Genomic DNA, 18,187 nt, shown 5'->3' with positions numbered 1-18,187 from the left:
AACTTGGTAAAGATGAAAAGTAGAAGATAAGAAAAAAAATTATATGGGGTATATTTTTACATATTTTCTTATGTGTTAGCAGACAAAACACATTCAGGCTTCAGGTGCACTTAACAGTATATTGTTTCTCACTCTGATGCAGCAGCTTGAAAGACCTCAAACCTAACTACTGTCTTACTAGCTCAGGTGATAGATGTTTCTGCTTCAGGGGTAGGGATTAATGAATTAAATTAGTTATGCTTTCCTGTGCAGCAACTTGCCAGAAGAAGTGTGGATGGATTTGCAATTTGCATAATAACAAGGTTTGAAATAGTCAAAGCTGAGGAAAATAGAACAGAATATTTCAGTCGGATGGGGCCTACAATGATCACCTAGCCCAAGATTTAGGCAAACAGCTCCAATTAATGTAAGTGGAAGTTGTGTGGCTAAGACCACTAATAAACTTTGTCTTTGACCAAGAATCTTTAGAATGTCATAAATTTTTTTATACAACCTAGTATTTTGTTCTCTGAGTAAGCTGAATGCTATATAGAAAAGGAATTGCTTAAATCCTACAAGAACACTCAAAATAAGATCTAGATATTGTGAATGCAACAAACTAGGTGTTAGCTTAATCTGGTGTGGTCTGTAAGGTTTAAATGCCCATTGAGCTTACTGACAAGACCCAGCTGAGATTAGTAAACAAAATTTTATTTTTATAAGGAGGTTTTATCAGAACCTCCCCTATGAGTATGTGCCTTCCTGTTGTCAACTGGTAGTGATCGAAACATCACTTTTGTCCACTAGAAATCAAGGAGAGAGCCACAACAGCCTTGACCTGGGGACAGAAGCTGAAAAGTTGAGAAGGGAGATCACCTGGGTAGGTAGGTTACTGATGAGTATTTTAAAGTCACTCCACTATCAAACATGTTTGAATAACCACATTTATTGTCCATATGATAGATGTCAGTATTATACACAGTATTAAATACACAGTTATGTAGCTATTGTACTCCTCTAAAACACTGAAAAGTTGGGCCTGAGGGCTCATAAAATACAGAAGTAATAATTCCATACTTATTTTACATTTCCTTAGCTGTACATTTCATTTCTTCTTTTCTCCTCTTCCCTCTTAATAATCCTTACACTTGGCAGTTTTAATTTTTTCCCTCTTTCAGACTGTCAGTCACAAAAAACATCTTGACTTACAAAGAGATCTTTTCTTATTTCAGAAGCCTTTTACTGTCACTATGACTGCAGGCTTTATGCTTATCTCCTGCTTCTCAGATAAGCTTCCCCTTCACTAAGATCCATCCTATAATCTCAGCCTATTTATATGTGACTTAATCTCCTTGAGATGAATAGATTTTTTTCTGCTTGTTTTATTTGAAAAGATTTTATTTAGGGAACTCAGTTCTGATACAATCTGGACTCTTGGCATTCAGTTAAAAATACAAACAATAATGAAGAAAGCTTTCCATTTTCTGAGAAAGGCATTTTGGCAAGAACTGTACATACACAACACTCATGAAAAATTAAAAGGTGAAAACAAATAAACAATTTGCTTCACATGGGCATAACTCTTTCCAGGATAGCAAAACTTTGGGGCATATACTTCTGCTGTTGTCATGTTGCTGACACAGGAAAGATAGTTCTGTGCTTGGTTCGTAAGCAATTAATAAATAATCTTTTTCAACAGCTGGCAGTATACAAAGAGAAGAGAGGCTCTTAAAAATCTAATTCCTGTATTCTCAAGGGCTGAAAGACTCTGTAGGCTGCTGGAATTAAGTGGCTGTGATTTTCTGTAAATCCAGACGTTTGCCTTATTAAAACCTCATGAAATCTAAACACTTACACTCTTCATTCCATGTATCTCTTACATGTCCCAAACAGTCTCTCAAACATTTATTCTGTTGATATGTTCATTTTTAGTGATAATGTATTATTTGCATTTACATACATGGATCATAGATGACATCTCACAGGAAATCCCTACATCCCCTCTATGTAAACACTTGGAACAGGAAAGCACATTCAGAATTTTCTAGACACATTAACTGAATTCTATTAGGGCCTCTCTAAGAGGCCAAGAGCAAAACACATGCAGTGAACTTTTCTAAGAAGGAAGACAAGCTTGCCAAACTCACCTTCAAATAAACAGCAGCAACCCTCAGTCTTTCTTTACAGGTAAGAAACAGATGCTTTTATTACTTTGGGCAATAACATCTCATTAGCACGGCACATCAGCAAGCTGGGAAACATCAGCTATGCCTGATTAAGTTGATTCCAGGTTTCTTCAAGCTTGGCTCAGTCCAAACCAAAAATCAGGTTGGTTTATGCAGTGGATAACAGGTAGGAGAAGTTTTGGAAACACTGCTAAGGATAAAAGCTGAAGGAAATGTTCTGGCAAAGTCAACTTTGGCCCTAACAGAAGGATGTCTGCCATCTCACCCTCTAGGCAGAGATTTTCGGCAGTTTAGGAGCAAATCATTTCCCCTGCCAAGTAACTGAAATGTATTCTCCATGACACATTATTTTACATAGCAGGTCAGGAAGGGTATCAGTGAATAGGAGGTTCAGCATCTCTTTCTGGCATGGGTTGAACAGCTGAGATTTACTGCCTGCAGGAGCTAAGAGTATCTAATTACAGCCTTCACTCACAGATGTCCTCACTGGCATGAACTCTAGTTATAGCCAGTGGTGACATGTACTTTGGCAAGGTCTCGAGAGAATGGATATTTTCCAGGATGTCTGGAGCAGCTAAGAGCTTGTTGGAGCTGCGCTCACCATGTAGGAGGCTCTGAGGCCTAAGAAGGAGAAACCAGTTTGATTATGCTAACACTGAAGGTTCTCTCTATGTGTATAGAAATTGTTTTTAATCTTCAATTCTGTGGAAGTGAACAGTGATTCTCTTAATAAGACTTCATTAATTTCATTTCAGTCTGTGTCAAGAGATTGTGAAGTCTGGTGGAGACGCACTTAGCTGTGAAGCACAGTGGAAAGGTGGAACCACCTCTACTCAAAGCATCCTTCAGGACAGATACCCTGATGGGACATGAGCAAGCAGGCGACTGTGAAGCACTGCACAAGCCTTGTGGTGCCATTCATTCCTTGACAGTCTAATACCACTCAGTAATTTACATGGGCTGTGAAACAAGCAGTGTTTGACACCAATAAAGTCAGTTCTGCCATCAGGGATACAAACTTAGGTCTCAGCAGAGAAAAAAACTAAACTAGTGCAAACATGTTTTTCTCAGGTAGTCAAGCAAGGTTCCTAAGGTAGTAAAAAATCATTTGCCAATTTATCTATACTAGAGTGCCTGCTGTGAACTTTCACCCCCTTCATACATTCGCAGATGCTGTAAGCATTCCTGCTAAGGGTTGTGACATTTCTTCTATTAAACATAACAGGAATTTTAAATTGTTCTCAACAGAAAAAGATGCAAAGAGAACAAAGCAGCACATTCAATTTCTGAGTCTGTTGAAATGAATGATTGCATTTCATTATTCATTGCTTATTTGAATCTAACTTAAAGAGTTAACATTGGTTAAGCACAGCTTGCATTAGTACATAGTGGCAGAAAGCAAAAGCAAATGCATTAATTACTGTTCACTGGCCACAATTATGATTTTGTAACATGCTAGATTAGTGAACAGTATACCTCCAAATCACAGCTAAAGTGAATACAAAAATTTGAAGCACACAATCATCAATGTCCTTATTATTAACTGTTCTACCTTTGAGGGATCACTCTGTTGAAAAGAATATGTGTTGGGTTGACCCTGAGTTGATGGACAGTCTTTAAGACCAATTACGCTTCTCACAATTTACATATTTAAACCGCACCGAAAGGCGGGACTTCCCCTTTTGTCGGAGCTCGCCTGCTGGAAGGTGGGGGGGGCTCCGAGCCTCCAGGCCCCGCTGGGCCGGGCCGGGGCCACTGCCCCTTTCCCCCTTTCCCATCGCTGCGGCACGGACCCTGGGTCACTGAGGGGGACTGTCCCAGAGCCGCAGGCAGCTAAAGCCAGCCATGGACTGCTCACAGCTAAACCCATCCAGCGCGGCTTCTGGGGACAGGCGGGTCCCTCTCCTCTCCATGCGGAGCCGGCGGAGCCAGCGGGAGCCGGCAGAGCCTCCTGTCTGCAGCCAGCACACTCCGTGCTGAACTGAAGAGGACACCACGCAGCCAGCAGCACAGAGGGAGCGAGGCTTTCCCCACCGTAAAGCCCGAACAAGAACACCCTTCAACATGGTGGCGTCAGAGTCAGAGAGAAAGAGAAGTGAGTCCCGTGGGACGGAGCTGAGCATGGCGACAGGAGAAAAGAGGGCGGTGCCGCGATTCTGGCGCGCAGCTTAAAAGAAACCTTCTTGCATGCCGTGGTAAGAAACTGTAATACCACAAACTGTTTGTCTCTTTAATCCATTTGAAGAACATGGGGGGGGGGGGGTGGAGAATCAACGTGTGCCTATGAAGTTTGTGAAGAGTGCCTATGCCAGGCTATATAGAAGTAGTAAGAGGCTGTTAGAGACTTGTGGCGAAGAAAAGCCTCTGTGTGCAGGCCAAAATAACTTATCCTTAAAAAGATGAATAACCCCATGTGATGGCCCATGTTCTGTAGTGTGAGAGAACTGTGAAATTCTTCATGGGAGAGATGTTCTACACACAGCAGACTGTTTGTTTCCGGGCGGGTCTGCTATTGGTGGCAGTTTGGGAACCACGTGCAACTGAAGGAAAACCCTTTTTTCCTTAAGCATAAGAGAGAGACTTTTCAGGAACTGCAACACTGACTAACATCCCATGTTCTGTTATCCCTTGTGTGAGCTGGATAAAAGGAGAGAAGTGCTGGAAAGAGGGGGGGGGGGGATTTACTTTAATTTTGTTTTGTTGTTTTCTCTTTACTTTTAATTCCGTTAGTAATAAAGCTCTTTCATTGTACTGCAACTGTTTAAGGTTTGTGCCTGCTTTGCTTTTCTCCTAATTCTTATCTCACAGAAGGAAAATAAGTAAATAATGAATATTTTGAATCAAAACCACTACATTTAATTGGTGTTTCCGCCCGGTTTCAAACTCAACCCGCTACATTAATGGTGGAGAATGCGGGCAGTTAATAAGCGCTGTGAGATGAAGACTAATTAGGAGAAAATAATAAGCAAAGCAAGTAGAAAGTTATAAAATTAAGTAGAATAATAGAAGAAATTTGCTTTGTAGTAGTGGTAAAAATTCTAGGGGTGGAGGTTTATGTAATTTGTTTTCTTTTAGCTCTGGTTTTGCTATTTTAAGTAACTTTTGGATATGTAAATTTTAAGAAGCGAGGGGTGGAATGTGTTGGGTTGACCCTGAGTTGATGGACAGTCTTTAAGACCAATTACGCTTCTCACAATTTACATATTTAAACCGCACCGAAAGGCGGGACTTCCCCTTTTGTCGGAGCTCGCCTGCTGGAAGGTGGGGGGGCTCCGAGCCTCCTGGCCCCGCTGGGCCGGGCCGGGGCCACTGCCCCTTTCCCCCTTTCCCATCGCTGCGGCACGGACCCTGGGTCACTGAGGGGGACTGTCCCAGAGCCGCAGGCAGCTAAAGCCAGCCATGGACTGCTCACAGCTAAACCCATCCAGCGCGGCTTCTGGGGACAGGCGGGTCCCTCTCCTCTCCATGCGGAGCCGGCGGAGCCAGCGGGAGCCGGCAGAGCCTCCTGTCTGCAGCCAGCACACTCCGTGCTGAACTGAAGAGGACACCACGCAGCCAGCAGCACAGAGGGAGCGAGGCTTTCCCCACCGTAAAGCCCGAACAAGAACACTCTTCAACATGGTGGCGTCAGAGTCAGAGAGAAAGAGAAGTGAGTCCCGTGGGACGGAGCTGAGCATGGCGACAGGAGAAAAGAGGGCGGTGCCGCGATTCTGGCGCGCAGCTTAAAAGAAACCTTCTTGCATGCCGTGGTAAGAAACTGTAATACCACAAACTGTTTGTCTCTTTAATCCATTTGAAGAACATGGGGGGGGTGTGGAGAATCAACGTGTGCCTATGAAGTTTGTGAAGAGTGCCTATGCCAGGCTATATAGAAGTAGTAAGAGGCTGTTAGAGACTTGTGGCGAAGAAAAGCCTCTGTGTGCAGGCCAAAATAACTTATCCTTAAAAAGATGAATAACCCCATGTGATGGCCCATGTTCTGTAGTGTGAAAGAACTGTGAAATTCTTCATGGGAGAGATGTTCTACACACAGCAGACTGTTTGTTTCCGGGCGGGTCTGCTATTGGTGGCAGTTTGGGAACCACGTGCAACTGAAGGAAAACCCTTTTTTCCTTAAGCATAAGAGAGAGACTTTTCAGGAACTGCAACACTGACTAACATCCCATGTTCTGTTATCCCTTGTGTGAGCTGGATAAAAGGAGAGAAGTGCTGGAAAGAGGGGGGGGGGGAATTTACTTTAATTTTGTTTTGTTGTTTTCTCTTTACTTTTAATTCTGTTAGTAATAAAGCTCTTTCATTGTACTGCAACTGTTTAAGGTTTGTGCCTGCTTTGCTTTTCTCCTAATTCTTATATCACAGAAGGAAAATAAGTAAATAATGAATATTTTGAATCAAAACCACTACATTTAATTAGTGTTTCCGCCCGGTTTCAAACTCAACCCGCTACAGAATAATTATATCAATACATATTAATTCCTTTTTTAAAACCACATTTTTTTAAGAAAAGTGTGTAAGTAAGACCTGTACATTTTGAAAATTTTCCTACCCAGGAATGATACCACCCTTGTGATTAGCTTCTCAGAAGAACAGACTTATGGACAGCCCTTAACTTGCTCCTCTGCAGATTAATGCTCTTATCTTTTGATTGTATCCAAAAGCACCAAAAAATGTGCTTTTACCCTTTTACCCCTTTAAAACCTATTCTGAAGCCGGTCCAACCCTACAGGAAGGCAGGCTGGTAAGCAGAGGGAGTAGAGGTTGTTTTTTTTATCCTAATTGGCTAGATAATGAGTTGTATTTTTCCTATTAGGAGAGCTCTTTTGCTGAATCCTCATACTGTTAAATTCTAAGAGACACCTTAAGGCTCTTGACTCACACTGATGGTTAATGTAGAAGATGGATGTAGTTTCCACTCACGTTTGCAGAGGTCTGGTTGCCTTTCTCTTGTTGCTGTGGTGGAAGCCAGGTCAGAATGCTATTTATTCACAGATAAGAGAATTGCTGAGGGAGGATTTGAAGACATGAATGAAATGTTTCACAGAGATATGGAAGATTAATTTCAGAGAGCCCAAGCTCACAAAAAGAACCCTGATTTAAAGCTGCTCCATAGGGGTTGCGAGTAATTTAGCACAGGAGAAAAGCCTCACATGCTGAGCATGTAAACTACCACACCACAGCATGTTATAAAATGACACAGCTGTCCTCTGCTCCTTTGGTATTGGACAGGCCTGTAACTTCCCAACAATTAACCAAAACAGGGAAACAGGAGATAAAGTATTGCATTTTCCTAGATATCACCTGAAAAGAAGCAGCTGGGAGTATTTCCCCATTTGACATAAGGTGCATAGCCTCTTTTCTTGTGTTCTCCAAATTCACTGATGCTCAAGATGTGTGTGGAAGGTGTCCCCTTCGGTGCTCTTCTTTACCGAGGTAGAACCTACCTGCATGTCCCCATGACATTGAGAAGGCACCTTTTGTCTTCCAATTTTTGCAAAGGTGCTTGAAGGAAATTAACACAGCTCTGACCTTCACTAATTGCTCAATTGATTATGCTTCGCAGTCACACTCTGTAGCTCTGTCCTGGCCAAGGACACAGAATACACGGATAATGTCTGTCCTCCTTCTCTCCCCTCCCTCTTCCCCAGACACTGCAGAGCATTGCCCTCACAAAATTATCCAAAGCAGTATCGGTAGCACCCTGGCAGAAGGAAAGTGCATGAGCCCTTGATGACTTTCTGAGGTCCCTTACAGCCTATATTATTCTGGTTCTTCAATATCTTTCATGCTTGAATATGCAGATTTTCACAGCAGCTGGATTTCCTAGAACATGCAGTTCCAGCGAAATGTATTCAACTGCATATGCAAACATAGAGACAAAACAATCTCTATGAACAGATATTATCAGATGTAACTTCACAGGTAACATTCATTACAATTCACATGAAATACTGAAATCTATGAATGTATGCATTTGTGTTCAGCTATATACAGCATGTGAAACTGAGTTTGCAGAGAGAGAGAGCACTCTTTAGAAGGAGTGGAGTTCTTCTGTCATTGGGTAGAATAATGCACAATTCAAGTTTTTGGAAGTATTACTTTATATTACTTGAGTGTAACGCTGAGGCTGAACAACGATTCAGAAATGGGAAAGGTTTCAAGGTAATAGCCATCCTTTAACTGTCAAAGTCAAACCTATGGACACATTTTAGAGAGCATGTAAGTGCCAAAAATGTAAAGCATTCCAGACTCTTAGGTAATATGCTCTGCTGTGGGACTACTAAACTCTTTTTCTTGCATCCTCTAAACAAGATTGTGAAGCTTAAATGAGCATATTTGAACCTCCAGTTCAGTTTAGATCACTGACTCCTTTTGATGATTTTATGCAGAAGGCTAAATATTTCACTGAATTCAGTATTAAAATTCAAACACAGTCATATGCAATTAGGTATTTTCTAAGCAATATTACACCATTTCACACAATGAAGACTGCTAGAAGAAATGATAAACCAACACTTTAGTTCAGAACAGGAATAAAATGTGTTCTTACTCTATTAAGTTTCTCACGAAGAAGCTGAATATATAATAGTTTACATCTACCAAAAAAGTATAGTTTTCTCTTTATATGCCTTGGGTCATGAGGGCAGTACTTTGGAACCCTTTGTATTTCTTAACTGCAATGCGGATTTATTCCCACTAGGTGTTACCCTTCCTTCACGGCTTGTGAAGGAAACTGTCCTCCCTGAATAAGCCTGGATCATTCGTGGGTGTACCGCCCAAAATGCAAAATAGGAGCCCATCGTGATGGAAGCATCTTTGTAAACATGGAAACAACAAAAGCCTCCCCCGAAAAACCCCCCAAAAACAAACAAACAAAAAACCATAAAAAACCCCCAACACAACTAAATCAATCCCCCCAAAACAGTGTAAACTTCTCAAAATATTAAAAGAAGAAAAACTGTTGTATCCTGACAGGTTAAGACAGTGTGCCCATAGCTAGTTCTGGTTAGCAGCTAATAGCAAACATTGAAATGTGACTGTCTTAACTGAGGGAGCTATTGCTCAGAAATGTCCCAGTACTGCACAGTCAGAGAAATTCAATGACACATTTATTGTCATAAAGCCTTGCCTGTTCATTAGACCATATTTAATATTTAACGCCCTTTATGGGGGCTTTATGCCTGACAGGAGGCATTCTGTGGCAGCCTGTAATGCTACATGTACCAATGTTTCACTGTCTCCCACACAAAATAAGAATAAACCACTATGACTGTGTTACGCAACCCAGTGACTGACACGTAAGTAAAAAATTGTTGATATATTTACCCATTGTAATACCCACAGACGAAGTCCAATCCTCCTCCCTGAGACAAACATTGCCAAATGAAAAGAAATAGGAAATGGAGAAGAAATTAGATGAACATATTGTGAAAAGAGAAAAAATCTGTTGACGAAAGAAGTTACAATAACCAAAGCCTTGCAGCCAGGCAAGGCATAAAGCAGCAGTGAGATGCCCACAGAATATAATTTCTCTGAAGAGATGTAGCTTCAAAACAGTTATTTCAGTGCTGGGCATGTTTTTAAGCCCTGAAAATGACATCTATCTCAGAGACAAACACTGCAAGCTAGGTCTTTGCCCAGGACAGGCTGTATGAACAGCGTCTTCCTAGGAGAAGGCTCCTTGCTCCCTTTTTGAAGGGGAGTCTGGAGTCTGCTTCACATTGACACAGAAAACACTGCAGTGGGATGGACTGGTTTGTGCCCTTAAAAAAGACCTGGGAGAGTGGGCCAAATAAAATGTTTGTGTCATCTGTGTTCCCCCCATCCCTTCAAGGTGTGGGCTTTGGACATCACATGGTGGTGCTGCTGCATAGGAGCACGGTGGCTCCTTCTCGCCTGACCTCCCATGAGACAGCAGGCAGGCAGAGGTAAAGCTCTGGAGAGTCAGTGTCTGAAGGAGCAGCATAACTAACTCACCTCTGAAGCTTCTGAAAATACGCACTGGAAGAATCCATTAAGCTCACGACTTATGAAGTCTGGTCTCAAATCTAACAAAGCTCAAGACAAATAGAAAGTTCAAGTCTAAAGAATATGTTAGTGCCTTTTTTTTTTTTTTCTTAACCTGCATTAATACTCACCTAATGCCAGAAAAATGAAATAATTGTAATTAACAAATGAATTAAAGATCCCATTTTTTTATATGGGAGCATTTGTTAAGACCCACCTGCTGGAAGGTACAAAATCTTCCACTGTAAATTCTGCTATGAATAAGCGCCTGCTCAAGCATTATATGATCTCATCCTCTGGGTGCACAGTTTAATCACAGTGCTCTCAATAGAGAGCCCACACTAGGGAAGTGGAGTTTAAAATACGAATCTGTGGGAGGCTCTTGAGGTGGCTTCTTGCTAAGTATGGCCAGGAGCAGGGTGATGTGGGGGGAGATGCCATATTAAGAGACCAAGAAGTAAAAGCAACTCCATGAAACTGTCACCAGCAGACCACCACGTGAAAATTTCATGTGCTTTTACTCTGGTGAATTGACCCTGAAATAGTATACAGGAAGAAAACAAAGATTCTGTGTGTGGCAGTACATGCTACATTATTTCTCCTTTTTCTTTTTTTTCCTCTAGCAACAAACTCAGCTGTTTAAATGGGTAGCAAAACAACCTAATTCAGGAAAATTTTATTTTCCCCTCATCTTTCAGAACTGTTCTAGCCTCTTCTATTTATCTCTCAAAAAAACCCCCCCAAACAAACAAATAAACAAAAAACAAACCAAAGAAACCAAAACAAACAAAGAAATAAAGAAAGAAAAAAAGAGAAACAAGCTCTTGTAACAAAATGTCACCAAAGCATCAGATTAACCTACTTCACTCCCACAAATGAAAATACTTGGTGGTCAAAGTCCTGGCAAGTGGCTTTCCAAAATGGAAAAGAGCAATGGTCCACATCTTTGTTACCATATTCTTGGTCTTGTCCAGATGAAACTCCTGTAAATTCTGATAGTCCACTCTCCCTAGACGTCCCATCTCCTTCCTTAGACCACAGTTTCTCCCTGTCACCTCTCCCTAGACACATCATTCTTCTTTATCATCCATTTCCTTTTCAAAACTTCTGTTTCTCAACTCCCCCTCTTCTTCTCTTGGGCAAACCTATCTTGTTTCTTGAGAAATAACCTGCCTTTCCTTCCTTTCCCACTTCTCAACTTTTGAAGGACTTCTATCCCCTGCCTCTGCATCTTTTGATTTCTATTTCACAGACCAGTGGGGCACTTGCAGCAGGGTAGTCCAGAGAGGGCTTCATCACCCCTACGAAAGGAGAGCACTGACCGCTGTCTTCATACTCCTCAGACCCTCCTGTCCTTCGAGCTGCTCTCTCGAGGAAGAAAACACACTCAAACTCCCACGGGAGAGCAACTGAATGCCTCAAGGCAGCAGCTCTTTACTGTTGTTTGCAAAGAGACACAGAAACGTAGGATAAATTCAAGCAAAAGCCTGAAACAATTTAAATGCTTTCTACCAACGCATGTTAAATAGGTGCTTACGTTTCACGCAGAACCCGATGTACCTAATTAATCCTAATTAAATCTGAGCTGTAAGGGCACCTAAATACACAAATATGCACGCAGACCCGAGGAGCCTGGCTCTCTCGGTTAAGTGCCCCTTGTCAGGCAGCTGGAAGGGACCCCATCCGCGCCGCAGTGTCCCTCGCCACCAGGGTCTTCCCCCGGCCGGCAGGGGACCCCTAGGACGGCGCTCTCGATGCCACCCAACGGTGCGATCCGCCGAGCCTCCCTCCGGGAATGCGGGTCGGCGGGGGTTTTCTCGGAGTCCTTCAAGGCGTTAAAAACCTGCGTAGTGATGGGGATGTCTTACAAGCACAAAACAGGCCGAGGAGCCGGGTGAGACGAGAGCGGGCAACACCACAGGCTCGCGTTTTCGCCTGCGAAGGCGACAGGAGGGAGGGGCAGGACACCGTTATCTCGCCCGGATTCTCACTTGGCGGGAGTTGGGACAAGCCTTAGGAAGATTAGCAGGGGTACAGCACAACTCCTTCGGCAGAGCAGCAGCGTCCCGCCGCTTGCCCGCTCCAGCACCTAGGGGCAAACAGAGGGCTCTTCTTGCCTGCGAAAAACGAGACGTCGCGGAGAAGCCGAGGAGCGAGCCGAAGCCTCACCCAGGGGGCTGGGGGATGAAGGGAGGGAGGCGGGACCCCCAGGGTTTTATCCCCGCTGGACGCACACCGCGGTGCTCGCCCACGGCGCTGGGAGCCCGGAGGGCGCGCACCGGGCGCCGAGAGGATCCCGCCGCAACTGGGGAAGGAGGACTGGGGCGGGGGGGGGGGACGGACGACGATGGGGGACCCTGCGTCAGTGCAGGGCCGTCCCCTTCCCCTCCCCGTGCGCTCGGCTCTGCCTCCCGCCAGCCTCCCACGCCTCCCGCGAGGTGCGGCCGCGCTACATAAACACGGCCCTGCCGCCGGTGCCGGGGCTTTCCGTTCGCAGCCCGACGGAGGAGCTTGTCCGGCAGCGGGCAGAGGCGCGGCTGCGGGGAGCTCAGCGGCAGCGCGGCTCCGGCGCCAGACGGGGCGGGAGGCTCCGGCGGGCAGCAGCGGAGGGCTGCGCGCTGCCCCGAGGGCGGCGGCCCTGCCGTAGCCCAGGCGGCCGGAGGAAGAGGAGGAGGAAGGGCGTGGGCTCCGGCAGGCTCGCTCCGGTATGGCCCTGGCGGACAGCGCCCGCGGGCTGCCCAACGGCGGCGGCGTGTCGCCCGCGGCGGGGAGCGGGGCGCCGGGCAGCGGGGCGGCGGCAGCGGCGACGGGCGGCTGGTCGTCCTTCCCGGAGATCGTGGAGCTGAACGTGGGCGGGCAGGTGTACGTGACGCGGCGCTGCACCGTGGTCTCGGTGCGCGACTCGCTGCTCTGGCGCATGTTCTCGCAGCAGCAGCCCAGCGAGCTTCCCCGGGACAGCAAGGGCCGCTTCTTCCTCGACCGCGACGGCTTCCTGTTCCGCTACATCCTGGACTACCTGCGGGACCTGCAGCTGGTGCTGCCCGAGCACTTCCCCGAGCGCAGCCGCCTCCAGCGGGAGGCTGAGTACTTCCAGCTGCCCGACCTGGCTCGGCGCCTGGCGCAGACTCGGGCGGCCGCCGCCCGCCCCGCCGCCCTGCACCGCGACGGCTCCATCTGCGCCGAGGAGCCGCCGCTCCTCGGCTACCTGGAGGCTGAGCCGCTGGAAGGAGGCGGCGGGGCCGTGGCGTCCGCCCCGTCGCCCACCGCCAGCCGCAGCCCCTCGGGCGGGCCGCTGCTCACTCCTTCGCAGTCGCTGGACGGGGCGGGCGGGCGGCGCTCAGGCTACATCACCATCGGCTACCGAGGCTCCTACACCATCGGGCGGGAGGCGCAAGCTGACGCCAAGTTCCGGCGGGTGGCCCGCATCACTGTCTGCGGCAAGACGGCCCTGGCCAAAGAGGTCTTCGGGGAGACCCTGAACGAGAGCCGGGACCCCGACCGCCCACCCGAGCGCTACACTGCCCGCTACTACCTCAAGTTCAACTTCCTCGAGCAAGCCTTCGATCGACTCTCCGAGGCCGGCTTCCGCATGGCCGCCTGCTCCTCCACTGGCACTTGCGCCTTCGCCCCCGAGCAGGGTGGTCCTGCCGATGACAAGATCTGGACCAGCTACACCGAGTATGTTTTCTGCCGGGACTGAGCGTCCGCCCAGCCCGTGGCGTGAGGACAAGACAGCCGCCCCTGCACACCCTCGTACCTACGGTCCCCTCCCATCCCGAAGGAAGGAGGATGCGGAGGGGGGGCCATGTATCCCTGTGCTTTTCTCACCCCGCTGTCTGCCTCTACGCACAAGGCAGGCCAGCCCCGGCGCAGCCCCCACCCCTCTTGCAGCACTTCCTGACGGCCCCGGGGGCAGGAGGTCACTGTGTTGTGCCTCGGCTGTCGTGTTCCTGCTTGGCCACCACGTCCCTGATCAGCCACCATCACCCTCCCTCCCACATCTCCCAGTAGCTGTGTTGGTAGCGAGGAAGAAGTATTGGGAGTAGACAAATACCCGTCCCACAAAAGCGTGCATCTGCACCCAGTCTTTGTCCCTCTCCACACACAGAGCTCTGTCAGGGTGGGGCGTTTTAAAAATCATCCAGTTAGGGGCTGAGCAGCTTTAAAGTTGCTTTGAGCAACTTCTGTTGAAGATGGCATGACAAATGGCTGTCTTTTGCTGTCCCAATACCCTTACAAGGGAGTTTTGCCTTGGTGGGCAGACCCCAAATGGTCCATTTTTAATTCCCCCCTTCCCCCTCCACCCCCATCAAAATGATGCCTGTCTGCGAAGGACTGTCACATAGAAGGGAAGCCTGACTGTGAGGGATTTGCACTGGCTCATACTTTATTTGTTGAGATGAGTAATTTTGCAGGAGGCATGCATGTGGCCCTTTACAACTGATTGCTTCCATCTCCCCTCTTTGCTCCCCATGTTTCTGAACTCCTCTTTCCAGGCTGTTAAACTGGACCAGGGCCTGCACAGCGAGCATGTAAGGCTGATGTGAAAGGACAGGTTTGCTGGATAACAAACCATTTGGACTATGAAGTGTCCTCAGAGACGTGTTTATTCCCTTGAGAGGTAAAACAATGACACTTTGAAGAATTAAAGTGCTTGTGAATCGCAACCTCCATGGGTGGTCTGAAGTCCTTATAATTCTCTTGAAGTTACTGTCTATAATATGGACATAAATCTCAATGCATAATTTCCTTAAACACCCTCAAAATGATGGGAATGAGGTGAAACCAGGCTTATCTGAGTAAAGGTAGGGCCTGGGTCCTGGGAAGTTGAAATCATGTACCTTGAATTAGTGCAGATGTACATTATAAATGTCACCAGGAGAACCCTTGTTAATTTTTGTCATGTTAGCGCTGTAAAACTCTGAAGCCAGCAGATGACAAAAATCACTTTTTTAAGAACAATTTTCTTAGTTTTCATAGCAGTATTATCTGGGCACTGACACTGCTAAGAGTTGCATACCTCTTCCTAGACAAACTTACTGCTTCTTAGAAAGGATTGAGCCCTGTCCTTAGAAAAACAAGAATGATGCCAACTTTCTTCAGGGGAAATTACCCCTTCTGAGATGTATTTTGTTACTGCTGTCTAACAGTCTTTCCCAGAGGAGGCAGTCAGAGTCTGCTTTGGAACTGATGATCTGAGCCGCAGGTTTTACAGTAGGGAAGACTGAGAAATTCTTTCTGATAAATTCTTGAAGTCTAGAGTATAAAAGCACTTTCCTTTAAAAACCTAAACTTGATTTAAGAATGTTTATAGCCTGTTCAGACCATCACAGAAAAATATCCTAAATATATCTGAAGTGTTGAAGAATTTAGCAGTACATATTAAAGGCTTGAAGTTATGTTTTTAAAACTCTCGAAAAATAATTCTAGTTCTAGTTCTAACTCCAAATTTAGAAATACTGCTAGCACTTGTATTCTAACCAAAGAATTTCACAGTAGGGTTTTTTTAAAAAACCTTAATTCCTTTGAAAACAGCTATAGCTACATTTCTGTCGAGTTTCAGTGCTCAGTCTCTGTTCACCACTTGGTCTTTCATTAAGTGCATGGACAACTACCAAAAACTGAAAATAATTTTCATCACCGTGGCTTTTTTTTTTTCTAATATTAGCAAGGTTGTTTATCAGTGTGATTAAATTGAAGATGTGCATATGAAAGCACTGGATACTGTCTGTTTGTAGATAGTTGTATTATGGAATATTTTTAAAAGGGTAGAAATGTAAACCTGCCAAATTAGATGAGCAATAAGATACAGTGAGAGGCCAATACACCTGAGGATGGAATGAAGTCTGTTTGTCCTATGCCTTACTCTGAGATGACTTCTCTGTGCTTAACTTATACCACAAGTGAAAAGACATGTATCACAGCTACTAGGTCTTTACAGTGCCCTTCTCAAGAATAACCACTGTCTTTTTCTAGTTTCTGTTAAGTAACTCTGACGTACGTTTTTTAAGATTTTGTATAAAATCAGTTTTCAGTAAAGTGTTCAAATTCGCTCTAGATAGCTTTCTTTTTTTAAGAATCTGGTAGCTTACTAAATCCATCATAGGAGCTATGAATAGGGGCAGTTTTAAATTGACCTTGTGATTTAGTGTACATATATATACAGTATATAAACATTTTACACGAATCATTTAGTTTTTTAATCATTTTAGTGCTACAGGATTTCATAATATATCTAGCCGAGCATTTTCACATTATGTTATGTACATAACATGGTAATGTTTTACTGGTTTCTTATACTTGTTTCTATGGAAAGGTTGAATATGAGTATCATCAGCTTGTAGAACTGAAATCAGTGACATATTTGCTTGAATGTGAATCGTAACTAAACTTCCAGGTGGCTGAATGCATCTCTAAAACAAAGATTGCCTGTCTTTTGATTAATGGTTGTCTATCCCTTTCTTGGCAGATGACCCAGTAATTCTTATTTTTACGTAAAAATGGATGTAATATAAACAGATGATTTTCTTTAGTCTCTGTGCTAAAAATTTTTAAGCATTATTAGTGTTAAGAAATGGGCCTTTTATTTAGTGATAACCCATTATCAGTATCGTCAGCAGGCTTAAAATGATGGTGCCATAAATACAATAGTCATTTGATGCTTTGCCACAGAAGATGGTATTTTTCTGAACCATTACTTAGTAATGGCAGTAAAGTTTTTAAAAGGAAAAATGCTCAAGGCAAAGTCACTGAGTTTTGCTGGTCTGTTCTTTTGAGAGCTCAAAGAATGGATAAACACAATGACTCTGCTGACTTGTTGACATGAAAACATACAAAAATATAAAGGCGCAATACTGGAGTCCTATATACATTTTGTAGCTGTTGTTGTTCACAGTTCATGTACCTATGGATGGATGCAGTAGCATTTACAAGTGCTATTAAAAAACCCACAAAGGCAGTCTTTCTTTTAATTAGAAGTTAAGGCATAAGTCTTTTCAGTGATGCATATCATGAAGGGTGACTTTGCATATGTTTGATAGGACGTTTATATTTTTATACATGTAGATAACGAGCCACTTATTCATTCTTATTTTCACATGTATAGCATTGAAAATAAAGATCCTCCTAGGAAAAAGTTGCATACCAAATTAAATTTTTGTTCTTTAAATATTAACTCAGTTGTGTGGTTTATGTTGTCCCTTTTATTCTCTGTGCAGATGTTGTTAGCTTTGCTCTCCCACAGTATCATATTGATAACTTCAGCAAAGACTCCAAACTAATACATAAAGCAGAAACACAGAGCAAAGAAAATTATATATACAGAGGCCTCTAGTAACAGCCATGGCAAGATAAACAGAAATGTATAACACTCAGACTGCATCAATTGCCTTTTAAGCATCACAGAGGATTTTTGTAGTACTGGTCAGTCAGTCCTCAGGAAGAAATAGTGATGGAACAGCTTAATTTGAATAGCACTGAGTAATTGTTGAAGTCAAATGTTGATGTTTTATATGAAGCAGGAGAATAATAACATGGGATACAGTGCTCATTTAATGAAAGAAACATTAGTACCTAAGGTAATACATGATCTGAGAGAACTGGATCTAGAAATTCTCATTAGCTACCCTATGATCTCTAGTAAACTCTTCTAAACCCTGTGCTCAGCTTCATAGAAAATTAGTAGTGACTTGTTAGTATAATCCCCGTGTGAAGTGGCTTTACATTTAATAGTTCTTTCTTGGGTAGCATGGTTATACTGCAAAGGAACCAGCTGAAGGAAGTTTAATCAACTGTTTCATTTGACAGCTTGATAGTATTTGAGAACTTTGTTATCATGCAATAATATAAGAAAGGAGGTCGTTCTATGAGCAACAAAACTGTGAGTCTGCCTTTCTGAAGGCTTAGGTCTCATTTTCTTTGTACTAGCCCTTCTGCTTATCCCTGCCCATTTTATTCCATTTCTACTTGGGAAAGGTGGCACATTCCTTGACAGAACCAACTTCTGCTAGGCTGAAGGT

The 18,187-nt window shown here is 44.4% G+C and overlaps 1 protein-coding gene across 1 annotated transcript; it reads left to right on the top strand.

The window, feature by feature from the left end:
* The first annotated feature begins 12,499 nt into the window (after positions 1–12,499).
* On the top strand, positions 12,500–17,343 carry KCTD12 (potassium channel tetramerization domain containing 12). Its single transcript, XM_048295637.1, has one exon. It carries the CDS (start codon positions 12,877–12,879, stop codon positions 13,867–13,869), a length of 993 nt encoding a protein of 330 aa, XP_048151594.1. The 5' UTR covers positions 12,500–12,876; the 3' UTR covers positions 13,870–17,343.
* Positions 17,344–18,187: the final 844 nt, after the last annotated feature.

The sequence above is a fragment of the Corvus hawaiiensis genome, chromosome 2 (genome assembly GCF_020740725.1).
Source record: "Corvus hawaiiensis isolate bCorHaw1 chromosome 2, bCorHaw1.pri.cur, whole genome shotgun sequence".
Classification (NCBI taxonomy): Eukaryota; Metazoa; Chordata; class Aves; order Passeriformes; family Corvidae; genus Corvus; species Corvus hawaiiensis.
This window is presented reverse-complemented; position numbering and strand designations above follow the sequence as displayed.